This window comes from Cyprinodon tularosa, unplaced genomic scaffold, assembly GCF_016077235.1.
Source record: "Cyprinodon tularosa strain WSP-4 unplaced genomic scaffold, ASM1607723v1 ctg792, whole genome shotgun sequence".
NCBI lineage: Eukaryota > Metazoa > Chordata > Actinopteri > Cyprinodontiformes > Cyprinodontidae > Cyprinodon > Cyprinodon tularosa.
In genome coordinates, this window is record NW_024039554.1 from 10951 (window position 1) to 35796 (window position 24846).

Sequence of the window (24846 nt, forward strand, 5' to 3'; positions counted from 1 at the left end):
TTGGTCCACTCTATAAAGCCTCGAGTTTTACACTATTTCTGACATTTTGAATTTACAAAGCTTCCTGGGTGGGATGGGAAACGTCTTCAAGCTTGGAAACAAAGTCCAGTGGATTGCTTTTTTTCCCTTTTTTGGAATAACTGTGACCTGGATGGCTGAGAATCTACACCAGCACATAACAGTAGAAGCTCCTTTTTTACTCCTAGATGGACCCTTGTGTTGTAACTGAAAACGTGAAAATAGTTGCATTAAATACAAGTAGAAGATATGATTGTTATGACTGATCGCACATTAACTAAATTAGAAGAAAATATGAAGAATGTAATCATGGCTTAAATCTGCTTTTGTTGCTTCCACAGATGAGATGGCGAATCCTTCCCTGCCCAAGAGTGGAGGGGACCCTGGAATTACGCCTCTGTCTCCGTCACACATCCAGGTGACTTTTTCTAATCTGTTTAGTTTTTGCAGAACTTTATAGTTGCCTGCATTTATTATCAGTAAGGAGATCATCTCTTTCCACAAAGTTTGACACTGATCAAACTCATTTAAATATAAAACATATATTTGCTGTTTAGCTTATTTCTAAGATATAAGTAAACGTGTATCAATTAGTAACTGAAAAATAAGTAAATAAATGATGTGAAGATTTATCAAAGTCACTCTGATGTCTGACTTTCAATTAACCATAAATCAACAAACCAGGTTTTTGTTCACATCATTAGTTTGAACTTTTATTTTTATTGGTTATTTTTTTGGACCAAATGTATCATGAGCAACATAAACAATAAATATTGAAGTATTCACACATGCACACTAAAGTGTGTATGCATGTACACGGTCCTGTCTAATCTAGTTAAGCATTTCTTTTTCAGGAACAAACATAATTCATATAATTATAACAATGGTATAATTAATTTAAACTCTAATAATAAATCTGTTTGATTATTAAACCTAAACAAGTTCCAACAGACACGTGGACCATATCAAAACATCCTATTAAATGTAGATTTGATTAAATAAGGATCAGGAATATAAAGCACAGCAGAAACGACAGCAAAAGAGCTCAGTTCTCATTTAGATTCAAAGCTTCTCATTTCTGAAAAGCCTGTTGAATCATTGAATGGCATGTTTTCATTTTATCACTACAGTTATTCCATAGTTTTAACTCCATTAGATGACAAACAGTGATGCTTTTTATACATTCTTACAGGGCTCGATGTTAACCATCGCCTGATCTCCCGGGGCAAGTAGTTTTTATTGTTGGGAGATCGCAAAAAATGATTGCAAAAAAAAAAAAAAAATGTATCACTTAAAATTACTTTAAAATCACCGACATTCGATGAAAACAACCCAGAAGCGTTGCCGGCGCCATTTTTGTTGTTTTGTACACATTCTCGCGTGATTTGAAAAAGCCGGGTGATTCTCCACCAGATGGCGTGATTTGTTTTTTTAGCCTGACGTAGTCCGACTCAATTCTAGTCGGAATATGAGTCTGATGCTGCTCCATAGAGCTGTGATTATGGGGCGTGTTTTGAACGAACCAGGAAAAAAAATGCCTCTGCACTCAATTGGATAAACCTACAACCAATAAAGCAACGGAGTGCGTGACGTATGTTAAGCGACGCATAGTTGTTGTCAACAAAAATCAAAGCATGCAGTTGCACGCCTAGAATAAGAAGATGAGCCTTGATCGCGTTTCTCTGTTCCTCTTTTAAAATTAATTTGCTGTCAATATCTTCTAGAACAGACCTAATAGCAGAATCTACTCACCTCAACTCTCCGGCGGCAGCCATTATTGTTGTCGCCCAAGCGCGCTTTGGTCACGTGGTTGATTACGTTACTGTTGATTATCTGTCCATCATTGTATAAGGCCCGCCCTGACAATTTGATTGGCCCGCCAGATATTGGGCTAGCATACTCGCGCTACTATTGAGCAATGCTAGACCGAACTTCCCGACCTCAAACGTTGTGGGCGGGACTAAGTTCGGAATGGCACCCAGGCTAGTGATTTTTGTCCACCTAGCGGTAATTTTGATGTAGTTACCAAAACGACAAACAAGCTAGAAGCTTCTGTACAGTGATGCAGGTCATACATTAAAAAATGTTTATAACATTTTTTTCTCTCAGACATTGGAGAGGTGCATTTAAATGTTATAGAGCTAAACATGTTAAATTGGTGACCTGTTATGTTATTATTATTGTCTTTTTGCTGCATTTATTTTGTCAGGGAAAACTAATCCTGAGTCAGTTAAAAGTCAGGGAATTCTGAAATTATGTCAGAGTGTGAAAACGCTGTATAAATAACTATATATAATGGTTCTCTAGAAAAGTCACATTATATTAATAGTATTATCTTGTATAAAATAAATAAAAATAAAAGTTAGTCATTTGTGACATTGACTTCTGTCTTGTGATTTATCTTAAGTTTTTAACCTGTCAAGTTTTTTTTTAGATTTTTAACATTAAAATCTATATTTTTCCAAGCAAACAACAGTTTAAAGCAAAGTTTGGTTTGAAAAGAATGTGCAGGAAGGATTGATAAGCATGTTAACACGGTAATGTAGGCTTGAGTTCATTATCTGACGCGTGCATATACACACCAGGAACCTGGAAACTTAAAAAATACTGAATCACAAAAAACATTTAAAAAACAAACATGTTGCATTGATTTATATACAAAAATGAATATAAGGAACTATATTTATCAAACATTATACTGGGCAAGTAAAAATAGTTTCTGGGCAAATTAAATGTGAAAGTCACTTGCCCAAAGGGCAAGTGGTAAAAATCCTTAACGTCAACCCCTGTCTTACCTTAAGGCTGGGCTTCCACTGTACGATACTTTAAATCGTTGTACTCAGCTAAAACTCAAACTGTATGATGAATCCGTTAAAAAGTTCACAACTCACAATGTTTGTTCTTCGACTCCACGGCCCGACATTCTGATGCGATCCACCTGCTCATACTGTATGTACATAAACCACACGTTGGACTTAGCAGCAAGAAATGCTGCTGGTCAGAATCGCTAATCTCAAAGAAGAAGAACTCCCTTTTTTGCAGATGTGCAAAGAAAATGATAATGAGTTTTTTGTATTCCCAGTGGTAATTCTTAGCTATGGGTCATTGTTCTAACTGTGTGTGATTTCTTTTGTGTGCAGCAAAGTGACACGGACCAGGTGCAATCCGGACCGTCCTTTGTGGTGGTGGTGGCCATTGATTTTGGTACAACATCAAGCGGTTATGCTTACGCCTTCACTAAGGAGCCGGAGTGCATTCACACCATGAGGTGGGCCAACACTGCAATGCAGATAATCCAGTGGGGTAAAAGTGGAGGCGTGAGGAATCAGCAAGAGCATAATGTTATTCTGCACACAGTGTTTTCTAAAAAAAAAAAAGTTTACTGACTAACAGAGAACTCTGAAGGTTATATATAAAAATGCCAAATTAAGTTTACACAAAGGATTGTTTGCAACTGCGATTAAATCTGCATGCAATACTTTGGGCTATTAGTGTGTTAACATTGAACATTAACAACTGTGAGCAAAGCAAAAAAACAACAGATTCAGCTAACTGTTTCTGTTGGCATACTGGGAGGTTTTACTAGTCAGTTGATCACAAACATCCTGACTCAAAGGATTCAGAAGGTCAGGCAGGGGCTAACACCTGAAAGGGGTGTGTTCTCCCCATACTGCTCTTCTTTCTCTATAGCAATGACTTTGCCTCAGGAGACCCATCAGCCAAACTCCTGCAGTTCACTGATGTCACGACGGTCATCAGGTTAATCATACCTACAGATGTGAGATTGATCAGCTGGTTCTGTGTTAGTAGCCTTACTGTAATAATAATAATAATAATAATACATTTTATTTCAAAGGCTCCTTTCTGGACACTCAAGGTCACCGTACAAAAGATAAAAACACAATGGGAGAAACCAAGTCAAAACAGAATAAAACCATTTAAAAATACAAAGACTGGGACAGGGAGATTAATATTAAAGAGGATAGGCGATTTTAAACACATGAGTTTTGATTTGAAATGGAGAAGTGGGTCTGTGTTTCTAAGTAGGGGTGGTAGAGAGTTCCAGAGGCGGGGGGCACAGCAGCTGAATGCTCCCCATGGGGGTGAGACGGCAGAAGGGAAAGACAGGTATAAAGCCGATGAGGATCTGAGAGCATTGGGAGGGGATGGGAACATCCAGGAGGCCTGACAGATATGGGGGGACAAGGTGGTGAAGGGCCTTAGAAGTCACCATAAGAATTTTATATCCGGAACTGCACAGGGAGCCAGTGGAGCTGTCAGAGAACCAGGATGATTTGGTGGATAGAGGAAGTTCTTGTTCTAATGTCAGCAGCTGAGTTCTGGACCAGTTCTAGTTTATGGAGGGATTTTTGAGGATAAAGAGGAGAGAGTTACAATAGTCCTGTCAGGACGTGACGAGGCTGTGGACCAGGATGGGAGCAGTGTGAGAAGTAAGAAAGGGATGGAGGCGGTTGATGCTTCTTAAGTGGAAGTAGGCAGACCGGGTAATGTTATTGATATGGGATTGAAAGTATAGGGTGCTATCGAGGATGACACCAAGACTCTTAACCTGCGGGGACAGTGAAATGGAGGAGCTTTCAATAATAAGTGGGAAGCTGTCGGTTTTGCAAAGACTTGATTTAGTTCCATTAAGGAGAACTTCTTTTTTACTACTCTTTAATTGAAAGAAGTTGTCGCTGAACCAGGCTTTTATTTCAGAGATGTGAGGGAGGGAGGCAGGCGGAAGAGAAGACAATGGTTTTGTGATGAGGTAGAGCTGGGTGTCATCAGCATAGCAGTTGAAGTGGATTTTATTGTTATAAATTTGTTGAAGATATTGCCAAGGGGACGGAGGTAGATGATGAAGAGTAGGGGCCCCACTACAGCGCCCTGGAGCACACCTGAGGTGACGGAGGAGGGGGTGGATACAAGGGTCTTGAGTTGAATAAACTGAGCGCAGCCAGAGAAGTAAGAAGTAAACCAGTCAAACAGAGTGTTAGTGATGCCAGTCGAAGAAAGCCTTCTGAAGAGGGGGGTGTGAAAGATGGTACCAAAAGCTGCACTCAGGGTCGAGGAGGATGAGGATGGTGAGTAATCCAGAATCAGATGCCATGAGGAGGTCATTGGTGATTTTGATGAGTGCTGTTTCAGTGCTATGGAGTGGCCGGAAACCAGACTGGAACTCTTCATACAGGCTGTTGGCGGATAGGTGGGAATGTAGCTGGGAGGCAACTGTTTTTCTTTAAGAATCTTGAAGATGAAGGGTAAACTGGAGATAGGATGGAGGTTGTTGAAGTTAATGGGGTCCAGTGGTGAGGGAGGTGCGGATGATAGCTGAAATGAGGGGAACCAGAGAGGGGAGACAGGTTTTGACAAGTAGTGTTGGGAGGGGGTCCATTTGACAGGGGGATTTCAGGATGAGCTCTGTGATTTCCGAGAGAGTTGGAAGGTGGGAAAACGAGAATGAGTTTGTAGGTGGAGGGAGATTGGCTGAGGTGATGAGATGAGGCTGATCCAAGGTTCTGGTGGATGTTCTGGATTTTTCCTGTGAAATATGACATGATGTCATTGCAGAAGGAGGTCGTATAAAGGTCAGTTAGAGATGAGGTGTAGGGTAAGGAGGTTGGTCATCTGGTAGAGGCTCGGAGTAGAGTAGCTTCTACACATTCAGAGGAGTCAGCTGAGGTGGCTCGGACATCTTTTTCGGATGCTCCCTGGATGCCTCCCTAGGGAGGTGTTCCAGGCACGTCTCAGCAGGAGGAGGCCCAGGGGACGACCCAGGACAGTGCTATGCTTTCGGCTTGCTGGGAGAACCTCGCCGAGCTGTAGGAGGAGTCTGGGAGAGGGAAGTCAGGGAGTCTCTGCTGAGACTGCTTCCCCCACAACCCGGTCCTAGATGAAGCGAAAGACAACGAGTATTACTATGAGTGCAATAAATCAATGCTTCTTTATGCTCGTGAAAATTCTATTCAGTTTATTTATATAGCACCAATTAATAGCACCGTTCATCTCAAGACACTCCTAGACACCTGTCCAAAAGGAAAGCAGCAACCTTCTGAGTCCCTTTGACTCCTTAAAAAAATGCTGAAAAGTTAATCAATGTTTTTCCTGGTTTTATTTCCTTTGGGAGGTATTTTTTTGGCTTGAATCTGAGATGTGTAACGACAAGAAGAAGCCTTTTTTTTGCTCACTAATGGAGCTACTAGAATCTGGAAATGCCGGAGCTCCATTTCACATGATAAACTACTCCTATTGGTGTAGAATCCTTTGGTGTCGATCTTGGCATCGTAACCAGACCTGTTAAAGTTTATACTCATATGTAATGATTTTAATCTATAGAGCTCTAGGCGTCCTGCGGATCTATTCTCTTTGAAGAAATCATTGTTTTGATGAAAAGTCTCTGAACTCTGACCTTTAAGACATCATTTGTTTTGAGATCATTTCATGAAGTTCTTTGGTCCAAATAATGAATTCATTATCGACAAATAAAGTGCATTTTTTCTTGTTTCTGAATTGTCTCCTCCCAGACGTTGGGAGGGTGGAGACCCTGGTGTGTCCAATCAGAAGACCCCAACCACCATCCTCCTGACTCCAGACAGAAAGTTCCACAGCTTCGGCTATGCAGCCCGGGACTTCTACCACGACCTGGACCCCAGCGAGTCCAAACACTGGCTCTACCTAGAGAAATTCAAAATGAAGCTTCACACCACTGCAGTAAGACTGAAACCAAGAGATGATCAATAAATGCAGGTCAGCTCTGTGTGCGAGCCGGAGCAGTCAGCGTATTCTGGCTTCGTCTAGGATATAATGTTTTTACAGAATCAGGATGAGCAGCTGCCTTCTCATGTTTTCTCTTTTTTCATTAGATATATGTGACAAAGGCATTGTTGGTTTAATGCTTGGTTTGAAATAATAAATCCATCCTCACATTAGCGAGTTTAGACTAGTGGTTTGTTGTCTGACTTTTTTTTTATTCTTAAATAGATTCCATGACAGGGTTGGCTTGTTTTCTCGATTGGCTACAGCCCAAATGCTAGCCCAGCCTTGAGTTAATGAGGTCCAATATTGTGCTGCAGACTTGAAAAGACTTGGAGCTTTGTACTCCTTTTATCTGTCCTGTTTCGTCTGCAAAATGGAATAGAATAGAATAAAAAAATCCTTTATTGTCCCAGAATGGGGAAATTCTGGTGTTTACAGCAGAAAGATTATTGAAAATTGTCACACAAATGTGGACAAATGTAGAATAACATAATAGTGAAGAGTTAAAAGATAAACGATAAAGTACTGTACTGTAACAGTAATGAAAATTTGAAACTAGCAGCAACATCAGAGATGTGCAAAACTTGGGTTGAAGCGACAAAATCAGCAACTTATTGAGGTTGTTGGGAACAGTGGTGGGTATAAAGTCTTCCAGCTGCTGGGAGGAAGGATCTGTGATAACGCTCCCTGGTGCATTTAGGGTGCAGCAGTCTGTCACTGAAGGAGCTCTGCAGTTCAGCACCAGCTTCATGCTTGGGGTGGGTGACGTTATCCAACAGAGATGTTTATTTAGTTAGGATCCTTTTGTTTCCCTCCTCCTGCACTGAGTCCAGAGGGCATCCAATCACAGAGCTGGCCTTCCTGATCAGCTGATCCAGCTGCTCCACCCGGGGAGTAATCTTAGGAAAACCTGTCTTTCTGCTGTGTCCAGAACCTTTCCATCGATACCGAGATCCATGCAGCTAACGGGAAGCGAGTGAAAGCCCTCGACATCTTTGCCTACGCACTGGCTTTCTTTAAGGAGCAAGCATTAAAGGTAACACGGACCTGTTGATGCAGGGCTTTATTTTTGCCCGTATTGATACCTTGCAGATTCACATTATTAAGGAATGATTTTACTGATCTGTTAACCATTACAGTTAAGCTGATGCTGCAGCCGTTAGCCCAGGACAGGCACAAACCTTCTGTTTTGAAATTTGTTTTTTTGCAGGAGCTCAGCGATCAAACCGGCAGTGAATTTGACAACAGCAACGTGAGATGGGTGATCACAGTTCCAGCAATCTGGAAAATGCCTGCTAAGCAGTTCATGAGGGAGGCAGCTTATAAGGTGAGCTGAAAACTGTTTTGGTTTCCATGCTCCTTATACGTGACACAACATTTGAACTTGAGGTAAAAAATCCGGAATAGATGAGTTAACCTTCTATCTGAACAATGTTAAGGTCAGTGTACGTTCAGGCAGTCTCTTTATAACCAAACCTGAGAAAAATAAATGAAAACACATCCATATTTTTGTTGTTTTTTTAACCAAAATTAGAAAACAGGTAACCAACCATTATCTAATGTTTAATTTTGTGCACTAAACAAAACTTTAAAAAAGAAAAGCAGAAAGAATTCGCTTTTAAAGGGCTAAGCCTGGTCTAGCGCCCCCATTGGCCAAAAGTTCTAGTGTTACTTTAGAACATGGGTTGGCAACCCAAACTGCTCTAAGAGCCATATTGAACCAGAAAAACAAAAACCAAATCTATCTGGAGCTGCAAAAATGTTAAAGTCTTCTATAAATCTCATATGGCTTGTATTAATCCACTATGAAAACAGGGGTAATGTGGGGTTGTGGTATTAATATATAATAAGCCTCCATGATTAAATGTTTATCCTGGAGGAAATGTCACATGGTAGCACAAGGTGAGGGAGGAGCAGTGGGTGCCGCTTCACCACGTTTAGGTTTTGTTTTATTAATGAAATTATAAAAACATGATAAGGAATCTTTCTATACGTGTTTCTGTTTGGAGGAGTTGATTGAGACACAAGAAACCAAGCAGGAACCTGCATCCATGAGAGCAGTGTTGTCTGAAGGGTGGTGTATCGCACAGCAGTGTGTCACAGTTAGCCTGTCGCATGTATGAAGCAGATATTTTTGATTTATGCCCAATTTTGAAGCATGGTCTGCGCGATGGTTTTTGAAGCCACAACGCAAGAGGGACAATCACCAACTAGCTAGGATTGTGGATGTCCATGTGTTGGTTTGACGAGCTTGTTCGCCATATACAACCTGTCGTCCAACGCCGGACAACACACAGTTCACCCGTGAGTGTTCCCCAAAGACTGGCCGTGGCGTTGCGTGTTTTGGTTTTGGGTGCAAACCAACAGACAGAGCTACAAACTATCTTCCTGCACAGTGTCTGGGACAGTGTCCGAGGTGTGGCAGGCGTTGTAGAGTTTTTTCCACTAGGTACCAAACAGGTAATACGCATAGTGTAGAGCAGATGTAGAATTGACCAATCAGGGCGAGCAGGCTGCTGTTAGCGCACACGACTTTGACGTACGAATCCGACCTGTGGTCCTTTCCTGCATGTCTCTTCCCCTCTCTAATATCCCATTTCCTGTCAGCCTATTTAAAAAAAAAAAGGAGTCACTAGTGCTGTAAAAGCCAATACAAGGCCTCCGTTTTCTCCACCATGTGGTGCATCAGAGTGTCTGCTTAAAGAAGGGGGGCATATCTGCATTAACTGCAACGCAGACAACCTGGTTTTTGAGCATAAACCAGGCTTCACCCTGAAATCCCACATCCTCTGTCACCAGCATCACAGTGAAGTTATTTGTATTTTGAGGTTTACGGCAAAAAATTTAAGAAAGAAAGAAAGAAAAATTGAAGATTTTGCATCAGAGCACTACCTGTTCCATCTGTGAACGGTTTTCCATGTCTGCAACCAAACTAGCAGCAGTAGTGGCGTTTGGAGATTTAGCAAATTTAGCATTTGGAAATGCCTTTCCAAATGACTCTTCTCATTCCAAAGCAAACATGCAGGAAATCCTTCCACATTGGTAATGAAAGCAAATGATTCATTCTTCTTTGAATCCTCTGTTCCCATCAGCTATCTTCCTTTTTTTCCCTTTGGGATCCATGGCCAGAAACACACCCAGCACTTTGTTTACAATAACCACCTGCCTGGCGCCGCGCCGCGCTGAAACATGTGCTGCAGGCTGTGACCACTGATCTCTATGGATATGACGCACCTGTTTTTTGAAAGAAATGTTTACATTTATTGTTTAAATGTATTTATTATACACATTTTTACAGCACTGGAAAACATCATGAATGTTTGTTTGACAAAAAGAAAAACATTTTCATAAATTTTTTAGACAGCTCCGGCGCCGCAGGTTGCCAACCCCTGCTTTATGATTTAGGAAAGCAGGACAAATTCAGAATGACTCAGGAAAGGAATGAGAGTTATTAATTCAAGCAGCGCTTTTTTAATAGTGTTATTTTTGCTCTGTGCGGAATATAAGTGTACATTTTTTTTAATTATATCTTTCTTCCTGTCCACAGTCGGCTCTGGTGTCACGTGAAAACCCAGAGCAGTTGATCATTGCTTTAGAGCCTGAAGCAGCGTCCATATATTGCCGTAAGCTCCGCCTCCATCAGATGGTGGACCTGGGTACACAGACCACCCAGAACGGTTTCAGCCCCAATGAGAACATGGGCAGCGGAATGACCCAAGGTACGATAAATCCAGAATCGCAAAACATACTTTTAAATCTAAGACAAAGAAAAGGCATTTTTTACACTGTTTACACCTCATGCCTATAACCATGCTGCACACAGAGATGAGCGTAATGTTGGCGTCCCCTCAAATTTATGCAGAAAGGAAAGCAGCTCTCACAGAAATCTATCACAGTTATATAAATTTATAATTTTGATACAAATTCTGCATTGAATTATTCAATATTTAAGGGAATGAAAAAAATACGTTGAACTGCACCCCACCCCTGGAAAATGTTTAGGGGTGCCAATATTTTCTGCCATTGCTTTATTTCATATTCAGTTTTAAATTGCATCACAGTCGGGTCTGACTTTAGTAACTCAAGTCTTAATGTGTTGTTTTCTTTCTGCTTTATCCATCTCTCCCCATAGTTTCTCCAGGTAAACAACACAAACTGCATGAACACTAAAAACTTCAGTAGTTTGAATTCATCACATTTTATGTTAATGTTACAGGACTATGGAGCTAGATCGGTCTCAATGTTCACAACTACACATATGATGATTCATGCATGCACAGAAAAATTCACGAAAGCACAAAAAATTACTTTGTAATTTAATGTATAATTGTTTATGGTCAGGAAATACTTTGGTGAATCTTGTACTGTGTGTGTGGATGTTTTTATGTATTTGTGGATCTTGTCCTATGCAAAGTATTCAACTATTTAATTCAATTCAATTCAGTTTATTTATATAGCGCCAAATTCACAACACATGTCATCTCAAGGCACTTTACAGTTCGCCAGATCATCCAGTCAAATTGATACAAAGTTTTCTATCTAAGGAAAACCAGCTGATTGCATTGACTCATTGACTTTAAGGCAATCCCTCACACTAAGCATGCTTGTAGCGACAGTGGAGAGGAAAAACTCCCTTTTAACAGGAAGAAACCTCCAGCAGAACCAGGCTCAGTGTGAGCGGCCATCTGCTGAGGCCGACTGGGGTTCAAGGAGACAGAAGCAGAGATACAAAAAGCAGCTGTAAAAGGCGGCCCCGTCCGGGAAACACACAGCCAGACAGACGAGCTCCAAGGCAGCTCCCATGTCAGAGGACGAAGAGAGCACATCCACTCAGTCACGGTCAGAGAAACAGGACCACACTGGCAAACAGGCCGATCTCCAACATCTAGAAACAAGGGTGTTGATGGAAGCAGCACAGCACACATTTACTCCAGTTAAATAAACAGAAATAGATGGATTTCACTCAGTCAGCACTTTATATTTATCTTTGCAAAGAGAGAACAGTTCATCATTCAGCCCTTATTGCAGGGTAATCAGCCCTGTTCTGATCTGGACAGCGTTCGCCCCCCCTTACTTACAATAATGGAAAGTAGTTGGAGTAAAAACAAAATTTCAGACACTTTTGTTAAACAGTAATATGTTATGAATAAACCTTGAGAAAGAATCTGGTTTGTTATGAGATTAAGGTAGATCTTGTCTACAAACACTCCTCACTCAGGGGAATTGTGTGGCCTTATAGGTGAAACAGACTGAGTGAAAAACGTTTATAATGAGAAAATAGCATAAATTAATATATGAAATAAGAGAAATTAAAATTTTCTGACCACATTTTCACCCTTTCGATTATAAAAGGATATTATCCTCGTGAAATAAATAATAAAAAAAAAGGAAAATTAGTGAATATATGTAAAGAAAACTCAAATCTATTAATAAAAAATGAATGTGTATTTGTAAAATTTGAGACGGATCTAACTCCATAGAATGCTTTTTTCATGATGCTTTTCCCTACAAATATGAACTAAAATTATTATAATAAAATATTCAGTATTTCATCATCATATATATTCACTATGTCGTTACAGGATTTTTATACACCCCCCCCCCCCCCCACCCCCATAAACACACCCCTGTCCTTTAGGCCAGATTAATTCTGATATTATTTTTACTCCCTTGGTAAAACTGAAAGCCTTTGTGAAGAAATCAAGGAGCAAATATATAGAGGCAGCGTTTGGTTGCTTTGTCCAAGGCCTTTTCCTCTCTTTCTGGCTGTTTCCTGTCTGATTATTAACAATAATAAACCCCTACACCACAAAATACATAGAAAATGCAATCTTTACCAGTCTCAACACTTTTCAGAGGTTGTAAATATGCCTTAGACGTCCCCCTGTGTAGGTGGCTATATGAAGGAAGGAGGATATTCTGAGACACTTCAATACGCTGTGGATGGTAGCTCTGCAGCGGGGGATTTACACTTAGGCAATACTAGGCAGTTGCCTAGGGCTCAAAGTTCCTGGGGGCCCCATAAAACTCTGCTTACATGTATGGTTAATACAACTATTCCTTATTTGTGCACATTAATTATGTTTTTGATAAAAACCTTTCACTAAAATGCCATCAGAACGCTTATAATATTCAGTGTGTCTCAGCCCCCCCTTCAGTGTCCACCATATTGGATCAGTCCATTTGCAGCACATGTTCAGAAAGGTCCAAACAGACAGCAGCAAATTATTTGAAAACAAACGATGCAAAGAGCAGTGTTCCCAACTTAGCGCTTTAGTCGCTATATTTAGCCACTTTTCAGACCCCTCTAGAACTTTGATTTCAAAAAGGCACTTGGGGCCAAATCTAGAGACTTTTTTCTGCTACTGGAGACTTTGGAGACAACATCTTAAAGCAGCGAACTCTGCTCTCCAGAGCCAGTAGATTGGTAACCCCGCCTCCTGCTCTCCTCTATCTTGTCTGCTGTCATGATTCATGCAGCTATTATTTCATCCAAATGAAAAATGGAGAACAGAGAAGCAGATCATGGCTTGTCTACAGTGAAAAGAAGGACTGGGTTATTTACTTTGGCCTTTTTGGAAACACAGGAAGGAGCAATCAGCTAAGTGAGCTTAGAAAGCCTGGAAAAAATCAGCATGAAAAGTCAACGGAGTACAAAACATAGAGAGGAAAACAACAAGAAAAGGGACAAAACTTAGAACAAATAATGGATGTCTATTCTATTAACATTTTTCTATCTGTAGAATGGGTCTGTTTTATTTGCTGCCTTCTCAATTCACAGGGCCCCCTGCCTGTGTTTGCCTAGGGCCCCAAATTTCCAAAATCCGTGCCTCTGTAGGCAGTGTAGCCTTATGTTTATGGGGGTGAGTTCTGCAGGACAGCCACTGCAGCGTTACCACTAACTAATCTGAAGAACCACTTTGTGCTGAATTTAACTGTGTATCAGCAGAATGAGGAGCATGGAGCTAAGCACATTACCTGGAGGTGCCTCTACAGGTGCTGGTCATAAAATTAGAATATCATGAAAAAGTAGATTGATTTCAGTAATTCCATTTAAAAAGTGAAACTTGTATATTATATTCATACATTACATACAAACTCATATATTTCAGATGTTTATTTTGTTTAATTTTGATGATTACAAATGACAACAAATGAAAATCTCAAATTCATCATATCAGAAAATTAGAATATTGTGAAAAGGTTCAAAATTGATGGCCCCTGGTGCCACACTCTAATCAGCTAATTAACTCAAACCACCTGCAAAAGCCTTTAAATGGTCTTTCAGTCTAGTTCTATAGGCTACACAATCATGGGGAAGACTGCTGACTTGACAGTTGTCCAAAAGACGACCATCGACACCTTGCACAAGGAGGGCAAGACACAAAAGGTCATCGCTAAAGAGGCTGGCTGTTCACAGAGCTCAGTGTCCAAGCACATTAATAGAAAGGCGAAGGGAAGGAAAAGATGTGGTCGAAAAAAGTGTACAAGCAAGAGAGATAACCGCACCCTGGAGAGGATTGTGAAACAAAACCCATTCAAAAATGTGGGGGAGATTCACAAAGAGTGGACTGCAGCTGGAGTGAGTGCTTCAAGAACCACCACACACAGACGTATGAAAGACATGGGTTTCTGCTGTCGCATTCCTTGTGTCAAGCCACTCTTGAACCACAGACAGCGTCAGAAGCGTCTTGCCTGGGCTAAAGAGAAACAGGACTGGACTGCTGGTGAGTGGTCCAAAGTCATGTTCTCTGATGAAAGTAAATTTTGCATTTCCTTTGGAAATCAAGGTCCCAGAGTCTGGAGGAAAAGAAGAGAGGCACTTCATCCACGTTGCTTGAAGTCCAGTGTAAAGTTTCCACAGTCAGTGATGGTTTGGGGTGCCATGTCATCTGCTGGTGTTGGTCCATTGTGTTTTCTGAGGTCCAGGGTCAACGCAGCCACATACCAGGAAGTTTTAGAGCACTTCATGCTTCCTGCAGCTGACCAACTTTTTGGAGATGCAGATTTCATTTTCCAACAGGACTTGGCACCTGCACACAGTGCCAAAGCTACCAGTACCTGGTTGAAGGACCATGGTATCCCTGTTCTTAATTGGCCAGCAAACTCTCCTGACCTTAACCCCATAGAAAATCTATGGGGTATTGTGAAGAAGAAGATGCAATACACCAGACCCAACAATTCAGAAGAGCTAAAAGCCACTATTAGAGCAACCTGGGCTATCATAACACCTGAGCAGTGCCACAGACTGATCGACTCCATGCCACGCCGCATTGCTGCAGTAATACAGGCCAAAGGAGGCCCAACTAAATACTGAGTGCTGTACATGCTCATACTTTTCATGTTCATACTTTTCAGTTGGCCAACATTTCTATAAATCCTTTGTTTTTATTGGTCTTCAGTAATATTCTAATTTTCTGATATGATGAATTTGAGATTTTCATTTGTTGTCATTTGTAATCATCAAAATTAAACAAAATAAACATCTGAAATATATGAGTTTGTATGTAATGTATGAATATAATATACAAGTTTCACTTTTTAAATGGAATTACTGAAATCAATCTACTTTTTCATGATATTCTAATTTTATGACCAGCACCTGTATGCTCAGTTTGCTCCATTTAGTCTCACTGCCGAGGTATTACATTAGTTGTTTTTAAAACAGATTGTCAGACAGCGTTTTGTTAGAAGCTTCAATGGTGATGCAGAGCTAGAGGTGGAAATAGGTCAAGGTGTTTATAGTCAATGCTATCAGAGGGAGGGGGACTTCATTCACATGACTTGGACCCAAGTCCCACTCATTACTTTTATGACTTTAGATGTATGTGAATAGAGTAAATTTATTATTATTAAACTAAAACTGCAAAAAGGGAAGCAGCTACAGCAAATGCCAGTGTTGGCATGTTGATCCAGACAATAGGGGGCAATGATAAGCCATGTTTCACAAATGAAAATATAGAATACCGCCAGAGCAGGGTTCCGTTTCAGGAAGCAGGTTTACCGAAAACTCTTAAGTTGTCTAAACCTGAAAACAGGGAAACTGACTTTTCGGTTTTCAAAAAAAAAATAAAAGGTCGCCATAGTAACATCCTCCCAGAGCTAACCGTGTCAGCAGCAGGTTTTCTTCAGTAAACTCAGAGTCCTCTGTCTCCTCTCTCCTTACAGCCAATCACTCTGTTTTATTTCCTGATTTAGTCAGATTTTTGTCGTAGTTTTGTGCATAAACATATCATTAACTAGGCCATTCTATGGGACTGATAGCCGCTAGTAAGAGCCATTTGTCTGCAAACAGACACTTTACTGTGTAAAAGAAGACTGAATCAACATGAGGAGGAACCCATGAGATGATGCACAGGTTCTATATGTTAGAACAACATTTTTATTCTTCATCCTGACCTGCTGCCAGAAGATTTCACCTAAATAGATACATTGATCTACTACCATTCAAGTAATAATCATGTAATATTATCACAATCACAACAGACTATGGCAAGCCATTATGACATGTACTAGTTTGACTGAATATGTATTACTGATATTTGACATTTTTCTTTTGTCTAAATGTCAATTTCAAACAAAATGACATTCTCCACATCTAGAAGAAATAATAATGTAGGAGGCTTGTTTCTAATCACAATCAATTCTTAAATTCTTTCATTTAGCACATTAGGACGAGCTCAGCTCTAGTGAACCATACCAAATAAAATCATTGCTGTGTTTAGATTTAGAGCCAGGTTATCTTGGTATCAGAATCTTAAAGATGTCAAATATTTAACTCAGCTCTGCAGTCTGTTTGTCAAAACTTGTCGAGATGTGAAATGAGTTGTAGCTTTATTTTTTTCGTTATGATGAAAGGTTTGCAGTTTTTGCTTCGATTTTGGGTTAAAACATCGTTTCTGGAACCCGGTGTGCTTTCACTATGCCCTCTGCACAGCTTAGAGTGTTTTTTTTTTCATCTCTGCACTTCTAGCAGGAGGAAATGCTCCTTTGACATTTAATTCCTGCATTTCTTCCTGCTTCAGTCATTAACCTAACTTCACATGGCTGCTAGCTTTAAGTACTCCACTTCCAACACAGCTGCTTCAGAAAGTTCTCACCTTATGAAACTGGGAGGTCACAAGGACATTAGAGATGGAGAGAGGTATGGTTCAGCAGCATAACCCACAAAAACAATGAGGATTTGCAAAAATAGGATTAAAATATGTTGTCTTAGCTTGGCATGTATGAGAAGGTTTTTATACAAGTCGCACCAACAGGAGATATAATTTCATTTTAAGCAGAAAGGAAATCTTTGGTTAAGTTAAAGTGAAAGAGAAGGAGGGAAATTTTTAACAGCCGTACTTCCTTCCAAATGTCATGCGAGTATCTTTCAGAATTTGGCATAATTATTGGAGCAAATTAACCAGTCGATGAAAGTGTAACACTATTTTACGTTACACTAGGCCAGGGGTCTACAACCTGCGGCTCCAGAGCCACATGTGGCTCTTTGGACCCTCTACAGCGGCTCTTAATAGTGGCTAATATGTATTTAATCTCTCAAAGTTCCTTGAGTCTGTGAAGTTGGGAAGCTGAGGCAGAGGAATTTCTTGCAAGAAATAAGGTTGAGATAGGGCTCTCTGACTGAGGCATTTCAGTATATACATTTATACAACATCACACCAACACCCCCCAGGGGAACCAACCCGCCACCTGCATAAAGAACTTTCTCACACTTGAGGATTTGAAGGAAAAACAACTTTAGTTCATCAAGGACATTCCCTGTTAGGTTAATATATGTTTCACTGGCCAGATGGATCTTCTCAAAACAACAGTCCTCCCCTTCATGCCATGAAAGACCCTGTGTGACTCATTCTTTTCTCTCATGTTCTTTGTTTGGAGCCTGTGAGGCTTAGAACAGACATATCTCAAAATTTTTTACTCCACAAGTCCCAAACAACCCGTCCGCGACCCAGGGACCGCTTTTGCACTTTCGGCGCCTGTATATGAGTATTTCAATATCAATATAGCATGTTCACATATCTGCAAAGAGCTGTCGTTCTCCTCTTTCCAATGATATCAAGCTTACTGAATCTCTACAAACGCTGCGGCCGTTTTATCGAGAGAAACATGATAGATAGACAAAACTTAAAAAGTTCACCTTTTTCTTGTTTCAAGGGGAACACTCTAATATTTCCCTCCAAACTTGGTCTCTTTCTGCACGAAACAGCCTGAAAAAAAGATAAACTGATGGTAAAATGATGGCTGCAAACGTGGTATAAAATCCACAAAGGCACGAATACTACAGAATAACTCATCTTTAGGGAAAAACACCACCACATTTAGATATTTTTACTCAAAATTCCTGTTTGAGATGTTTTTCTCAACTATGATGACAAACAAATCTTTTTAGCATTTAGTGAAATTGATGTGATGCTGATATAATATTTCCACATGCATATGAAATGAGTTAATTTTGCCTCAAACTAATAAATATTTTTATCCAAATAACAAAAAAAATGAAAAGCTGCAAAGAACAACTCTGATTCAAAGCTTTTCTCCCAGCTAACAAAATAAATAACATTAAATAGAAAACCTACTGTCAACAATGAGTGGTGAGGTTGCTTGAGGACCTAGATGCAGAGATGAGTTCTGACAGATTTAATTGTAGAACACAGGAAACAGAGGTACAAATCCAGAAATCCAACTAAAATGTTAAACAGACCAAAAACCGTGGAGACATCAGGGGAAAACGAGCCTTAGGAGCCCCGGAGAGACGTGCTGAGTAGACTAGTATAGCAATGACAACAGGACCAGCAACAGCATAACCAAAACCATGACACCTACTGATTAAACATGAATAGGGACAAATATAAGTAAAGAGAAAAACTAATATAAAAGCTGAAATGAACCAGCCACAGTGAACTCTGATACATTTTTCTTTGCGTTCATAAAAAAACACTTTCCTTTAGTTTTAATTTCTCTCCATTAAACTAAGAGGTTGTTTTTTCTGTGTTTTTTTTGTTAAAACATTTAAGAATTAACAGGGACTGATCCGTATCTGTAGTCCTGATGCTGATCCTCCTCTCCCAGGGTCTATTCCAGTTTATCCCTCAGATACCCCACAATATATTAACATTTTAGAGGGCAAGTTTGCGTTTTTGATCACTTGCATACCCCTTACAAATGGAGTCCCCCCCGTCAATCAATGAGGTCTAGAACCACAAGATCTATATCCAGCTTCTCCCATTAATAGCAGTAAAACTTTCTCTTTTGACAGTTCTTGTCAGTAATTTCTTAGTTTCTGTAACATTTAGTCAGCCTTGCACACACTGCTTTTCACTGTTTATTAAAGGATATCAATCAGCACTGTTCAAAACCACTCTTTGACTACGTTCACACTGCAACTCTTGATGCTCAATTCCAATTTTTTTGTGAAATTAGATTTTTTTGCGTTGCCGTTCACATTTCCAGATGTATGTGATCTCCTGTGTGAACTGCAGTCATACAATGCAAGTGTCCCGCATGCGCAGTAGAGGACGCAATGACATCACAGGCCAGCGTGTTATGTGCTTACGGAAGTAAACATGGCTGGTAGTGTAGGAGCGCATCTTCTGATCTTTCCCAACCTTAAAAACTCAATCTTTTCAATATGGTTAAGCATAAATACTGCCCTCTGCATCATCGTCCACCATGGTCGTTGTTGTTCTTGTCATTTCTGCATAGCAAAACATAAATTAGTGACCTTTGTTGGGTATTAATGGCGTTCAGGTCGGATGAATGTGACCTGGCCGTTCAGACACAGGTCACATTGAAAAGATCAGATTCAGGCGCACAGAGCCAAGCGGCCTGGGTCGCATTGGAAAAAAATCAGATCTGAGTTGTTCAGACTGACATGAAAAGATCAGATCCAGGTCGCATATGGACTAAAAATAAATCAGATTTGGGTCATTTCAGGCTGCTGCGTGAACATAGCCATACAGTAGCAGCCATTCAAAATGCCCTTCCCAGTCAAACACCAGCAGAATGGCAGCCAACTTCCCTGCAACTCCCAGCAGAATCCCCTCCAACTTCCAGCCAGTGGAAGACGCCCTCCTTCTCCCTAAATTACAGGGTTTGATCAGGAGATGACACTTCTCTTTAGATCTTAATGTCCACAATTCATGACAGAAAGAATATTTTAGTAGAAAGAATGATGTTTAAAAAGGAATTGCAGGGGACCAGCCAAGGGAAGCAGGGACATTTTGATTGACTACTACTGTGTTCATAGAGCACAGTTTTTCTGATCACTCAGTGGAAATATAATTACAGTGTGTGAAATAAAACAGTAATTAGTTTTCCATTTGTTTAATGTGGTTTCTTACATGATTCATGAAGGGGTGGATGTTTTCACCTCAGCCTGCTGCTTGCCTCATAGTGAATGTCAGCATCACAGCCTCACACAGCAGAGCTTCATGCCATCTTGACTCTCATTCCAACATGTTCTCTCTGTTAACAACCAGCTAAGGAGCATGTACGGCGCAACCGACAGAGCCGCACCTTTTTGGTGGAAAATGTCATAGGGGAGCTTTGGTCGGAGCTGGAAGAAGGTAGTGTCTTTCCCTTCCTTTACCTCATTCTAACGTCCTTTTCTTTCAGGGTTACTTTGCTTTGCTGTTTCTGTCGCCTTATGTTCAGAAAATTCCAGAAAGCATGTTTATTCTTTTGGGAAACTAACACTCAGCTGTTTATTTGAATTATGTTTACTAAGCCATAATAGGTTTTTATTTCTATGTTTTACTCTTTTATGTATATCTCCATGTTTTAGTTTTTTAGACCTTTATGCGGTTTGACTGAGATATAATTACTACACTGAAGACTCAAGATCAGGGTTTTTAAAAAGCTGAAGCCTTAAAAGACGTCATATTATATTACACAGATATTTTTTTATGTATTTTTTATATATTGTTTTATTATTTAAATGTGGTTGATTTTGATTTTACCAGCTTAAATCAAAAACAAACCACAGACGCTGTTGTGGCCATTTACACAAAATTTTTGTAATTCGTTATCTTTTGGTACGTAAAATATATTCAAGTTGAAAAAAAATTGGTAATTTATTTTTTATATTTGGAATTATTTAGATTAAGGTTAATTGTTGGACCCTCCCTTTCATTGGAGTAATTAAGAACACACTGACTGATGGTGGAATGCTTGGTAAATGTCTGGTGTGGATTTTGTCTTTGCTTTTACAATAAATAAGCCAAGTGAGAAGTGCGTACAAAGCCAAAAACCACCTGTTACCACCCACGGCCTTTGGTGAACATGTTGGTATTTGTTGGAACAAAAGGCCACGACAGACACCATCACTTCAGTTTTGTTAAACATATAGAAGACAAACTAAAAGGTGTTTTTTTTTCAACCAATTGCACCAAAAACTAAGAACCAGAGCTTGTGAGCGGAGCGTGGAGCGAGTGGTGGAGCGCAGAGCAGTTTTCAATTCAAAGGCCGGAGCAAGGATTTGGCTTCGCTCCAGTTCGCTCCGATGCGTTCACAGCATCAATTAAACATTTTTTTCAAAATAAATCACATACCGTAAATCCTCTAATATAGGCCGGGGCCTTTATTTCACTCAGGTGCATCTTGGTCCAGGCCATTATTGGAAGTAGGGCTGCAACTAACGATTATTTTAAAAATCGATGAATCGGCCGATTATTTTTTCGATTAATCGATGAATCGGACAAAAAATTTTTTTTATATTAACCTCTTTATTCCAAAATAAACATTTTAGACAGAACAAACAAGCACACAAGTATAGGTTGCTCATTAACTGTACTGGTGCAATATGAAAAATAAATGTTTGTGTAAAAACTACGCAAACTTACATGAGAAATGTAGCTGTACATCCACAAAATATAGGCTACTTTGTTTCATAAAGCGCAAAAAGAGACAGGCATTTTTGTTTTTTAAAGCCCCTAAGGGGTTCAAACAATAGGCCCCCCCATTTCAACAAATGAGTTTTTTTAGACTAGAAGAGTTCTGCCTTTTAAGACAGGAAAGTATAGCAGTTAAAGTTGCTGCTTGAGAAAATACTGAACCATAGAGATAAAAATAGCCCTGTGATTCTAATTATAGATTGTATTTGGAATAAAAATGAGAGAACTAGGGGTGGTAAAAAACACATCCTCCAAAGACAGATATTTACATGGGAATGTGGCATATAATTAATTGACATATTACTGATCTTGCTGGATTTTGTTCTGCTTTACTTCCATAAATTGCAGGATCTTCTTTTCTTTATCTTTGCCAGAAGATTTAAACTTTAAAAGCCTTGCCCTCATAATTTGCAAGTTAATTTATTTATAAAGAAAATATAAACGCTGCTTAAACAAATTCAAATGAAATTAAAAGTAAAATAAGTAGCCAACCTTATCACTGTCTGTAACCTACTAACACGGTAAGGAAAGCATCAGATGAGCGAACTGAGAAACTAACGTTACGTTTCCCCTCTTTAAAATGAAACAAACATGGTCGCTCATCCTGCTGATCAGCTCTCTTCACTGCCATTGAAGGCTCCAACGTGTTTTCTTTTCAGGTGCTGCGTCATAACAGTGGTGCTTCCGTGCCATGTTCATTTGTTTTTACAAAAGTTGCATGTTACGACTTTTTTCACTTTACAAAGCGCAGGCTATTTTAATTATTGTGATCAATTTGCGCCGTCAATCCCGGCGCATGCGCGCTTCATTTGCAGTCTGGACGCTGAGGGTAAACTCCTCACTAAAATCCTGCGGCTCTGACTGCCGCGCTGAGAGGGATTCCTGTAGGAGAGGGAGAAAGGGGTTGGGATGGGGGAGGCGCCCCACGGCAGGCAAAAGCCGCCAGTGACACCGTAAAAAGTCGGCAGATTTGTCGCTAGTCGCTTTTTTGAAAAATAGTCGCTGGAGGGGTCTGAAAAGTCGCTGAGTTGGCAACACTGCAACTGCGGCGCTGACTCGCTCCGCCATATTTTTTTTTCTTCCCCCGGATGACGGCGGCGGCGGATGACGCATTAATCGCGCGACACAACTAATCGATGATTAAATCCGTTGCCAACGCTTTTAAAAGTCGATTTTTATCGATTTTATCGATTCGTTGTTGCAGCCCTAATTGGAAGGAGGCCAGAATTAGAGGCAGGCCTCTATTTCTATTTGATCAAAACAGACGACCAGTGGAATGAATAAAAACAGATTGTGTCTCTTTGAACCAATAAAATACTAGGTTCATTTATTGAAAAAGTACAGTTACCATAACGGTTTACAAAACATTATTCAGACATCTTCCAGCTGCTGCTATTTTTCTGCACGGCAATACAAAAAAAAAGACACAGAATGGATTCTTGGCCAAACAAAGTTTTCAAATAAATTAATGGAAACTGTTCTGCCATCACAGCCGGTCATAAAAACCAAACAATCCGACCTCCTGTCTGCAGCACTGTCTGCGCTAAGGATGGGAATTCCCAAGCTAATGGATTGGATTCGTTAGCAAACACTGCCCCCCTGTGGTACTTGCATGTTACTATCACAGGTTGCTGAGGACTGCACAGGAACATCGTTGGTTCTAATTATAGCCCCGGCCTGTATATGAGTCCGGCCATTATTTACCCCCGCCGACAGCAAAACCGGCCATTATTAGAGACCCGGCTGCTAATGGAATACAGGCCAATATTAGAGGATTTACGGTACATGCATTATACGCTGTTATCTCATTTGCAATGGGAAACAAAGTGACCTTTTTTTCGTGAAGTCTAGTAAAATTTTATAATAATTAAATAGGAAGCGTAGGGCAACATGAATGGAGCGAGGTGTTACACAGCTGGGAAACAGTGCGATAATTTAACAGCCAGTTAATAATACACATGTATCGTTCACATCATTGAATCAAACGTCATGTGTATCAGGGACCTGGCATCATTACATGAAAGAAAAATGTCAGAAAATACCTTCTCCTGAAAATTTGAGTGAGCATGGAGCGATTTCGCCGGAGCAGCAGGAAAATGAAGTGGTGGAGCGGTGGAGCGAATGAGCGAACATCCTCCTGAGTGTGGAGAAGGAACTGCACCCTGATCCACTCTATTCACATTCTCTGCTGAGAACTAAGCATCAAGTTGATTTAGGCTTTTTTGACTTTTAGCAAAACTTTATTTACACAATTTAGAATCAATTATTGTAAAACAAGTGTCAGCTAAAAATCATTAAATGAGGAGCTTCTTAAATCTCCATCATCTGACACAGCACATACAATGTTATTAAAACCCCACAGCTGAATAAAATCCTTGATGGTCTGTGAGGCTCTGTGGAAGTGAAACTCGATCTTTATTCTGGGCTATTCTGTAACTTCTACAGAGCCACGGCATCAAGGTGAGCTCCCCCCTGCAGTCTGCCTCTGTGGGACAATAATCGGCCATCTTTGCTTCACAGATTAAAACATTTAAAAGTCAGGCCTTTGGCTTGTTTCTTCTATTATAATCGAACTCCTGCTACAAAAAGAGGGTTTGTAAAAAAAACATCCCAAAAAGACTAAAAACATGAAAAACACACATGAAGCCAATAGAGCAAAACGCTCTCGGTGCGCGTGTCGTTTCCAGAAAGTCATGTGACCGATACAGGAGTCGTTTCTAACTGACTGACTCACTAAACTGTGTTTAAAAACGTATCTGTCAACATGATGTGCTGCTAAAGAAAATATCTCATCTTTTGCACTTTATCATTAAAATGATCTTAAATTTTGTAGCAGCCTAAAAGGAACAGGAACTTTTCAGGCGTTGTGTTTTTATTTTAATTTTCTTGTTGTGTCATCCTTTTCCTCTCAGTTATCACTCAAATTATTTGAATTAAAATTAATTTCAAATTGACTCTTAGTTTATTTGCTGTTTTTACTGCACTTATTGTTTTAAAATTATGATTTCAAATCCTAGTCCACCAGCATCCTCATTCACATTTTCCCCTAAATTTTCACGTTAGGATATACGTTTACATAAATTATTGGCTGCATCTAAAAATGTCAAAGATATTTTTAATTTAAACATAGATATGAAATTATATAATATAACCAACAATAAGTTAAATTCTATCA

At 39.9% G+C, this 24846-nt stretch overlaps 1 protein-coding gene across 3 annotated transcripts in view; it reads left to right on the plus strand.

The window, feature by feature from the left end:
- The first annotated feature begins 352 nt into the window (after window positions 1-352).
- The window catches only part of hspa12a (heat shock protein 12A), a 33619-nt gene continuing 9125 nt past the window's right edge, over window positions 353-24846 (plus strand). Inside the window, exons 1-8 of one of the 3 annotated variants that reach the window (XM_038271178.1) lie at window positions 353-436; window positions 3159-3286; window positions 6546-6732; window positions 7709-7813; window positions 7988-8104; window positions 10325-10496; window positions 10910-10918; window positions 20259-20345. In XM_038271178.1, the coding sequence (XP_038127106.1) occupies window positions 365-436; window positions 3159-3286; window positions 6546-6732; window positions 7709-7813; window positions 7988-8104; window positions 10325-10496; window positions 10910-10918; window positions 20259-20345 (877 nt within the window). In that variant the 5' untranslated portion in view covers window positions 353-364. The remainder of the gene's footprint in view (window positions 437-3158; window positions 3287-6545; window positions 6733-7708; window positions 7814-7987; window positions 8105-10324; window positions 10497-10909; window positions 10919-20258; window positions 20346-24846) is intronic. The other 2 variants (XM_038271179.1, XM_038271180.1) reach the window with 2 other exon arrangements.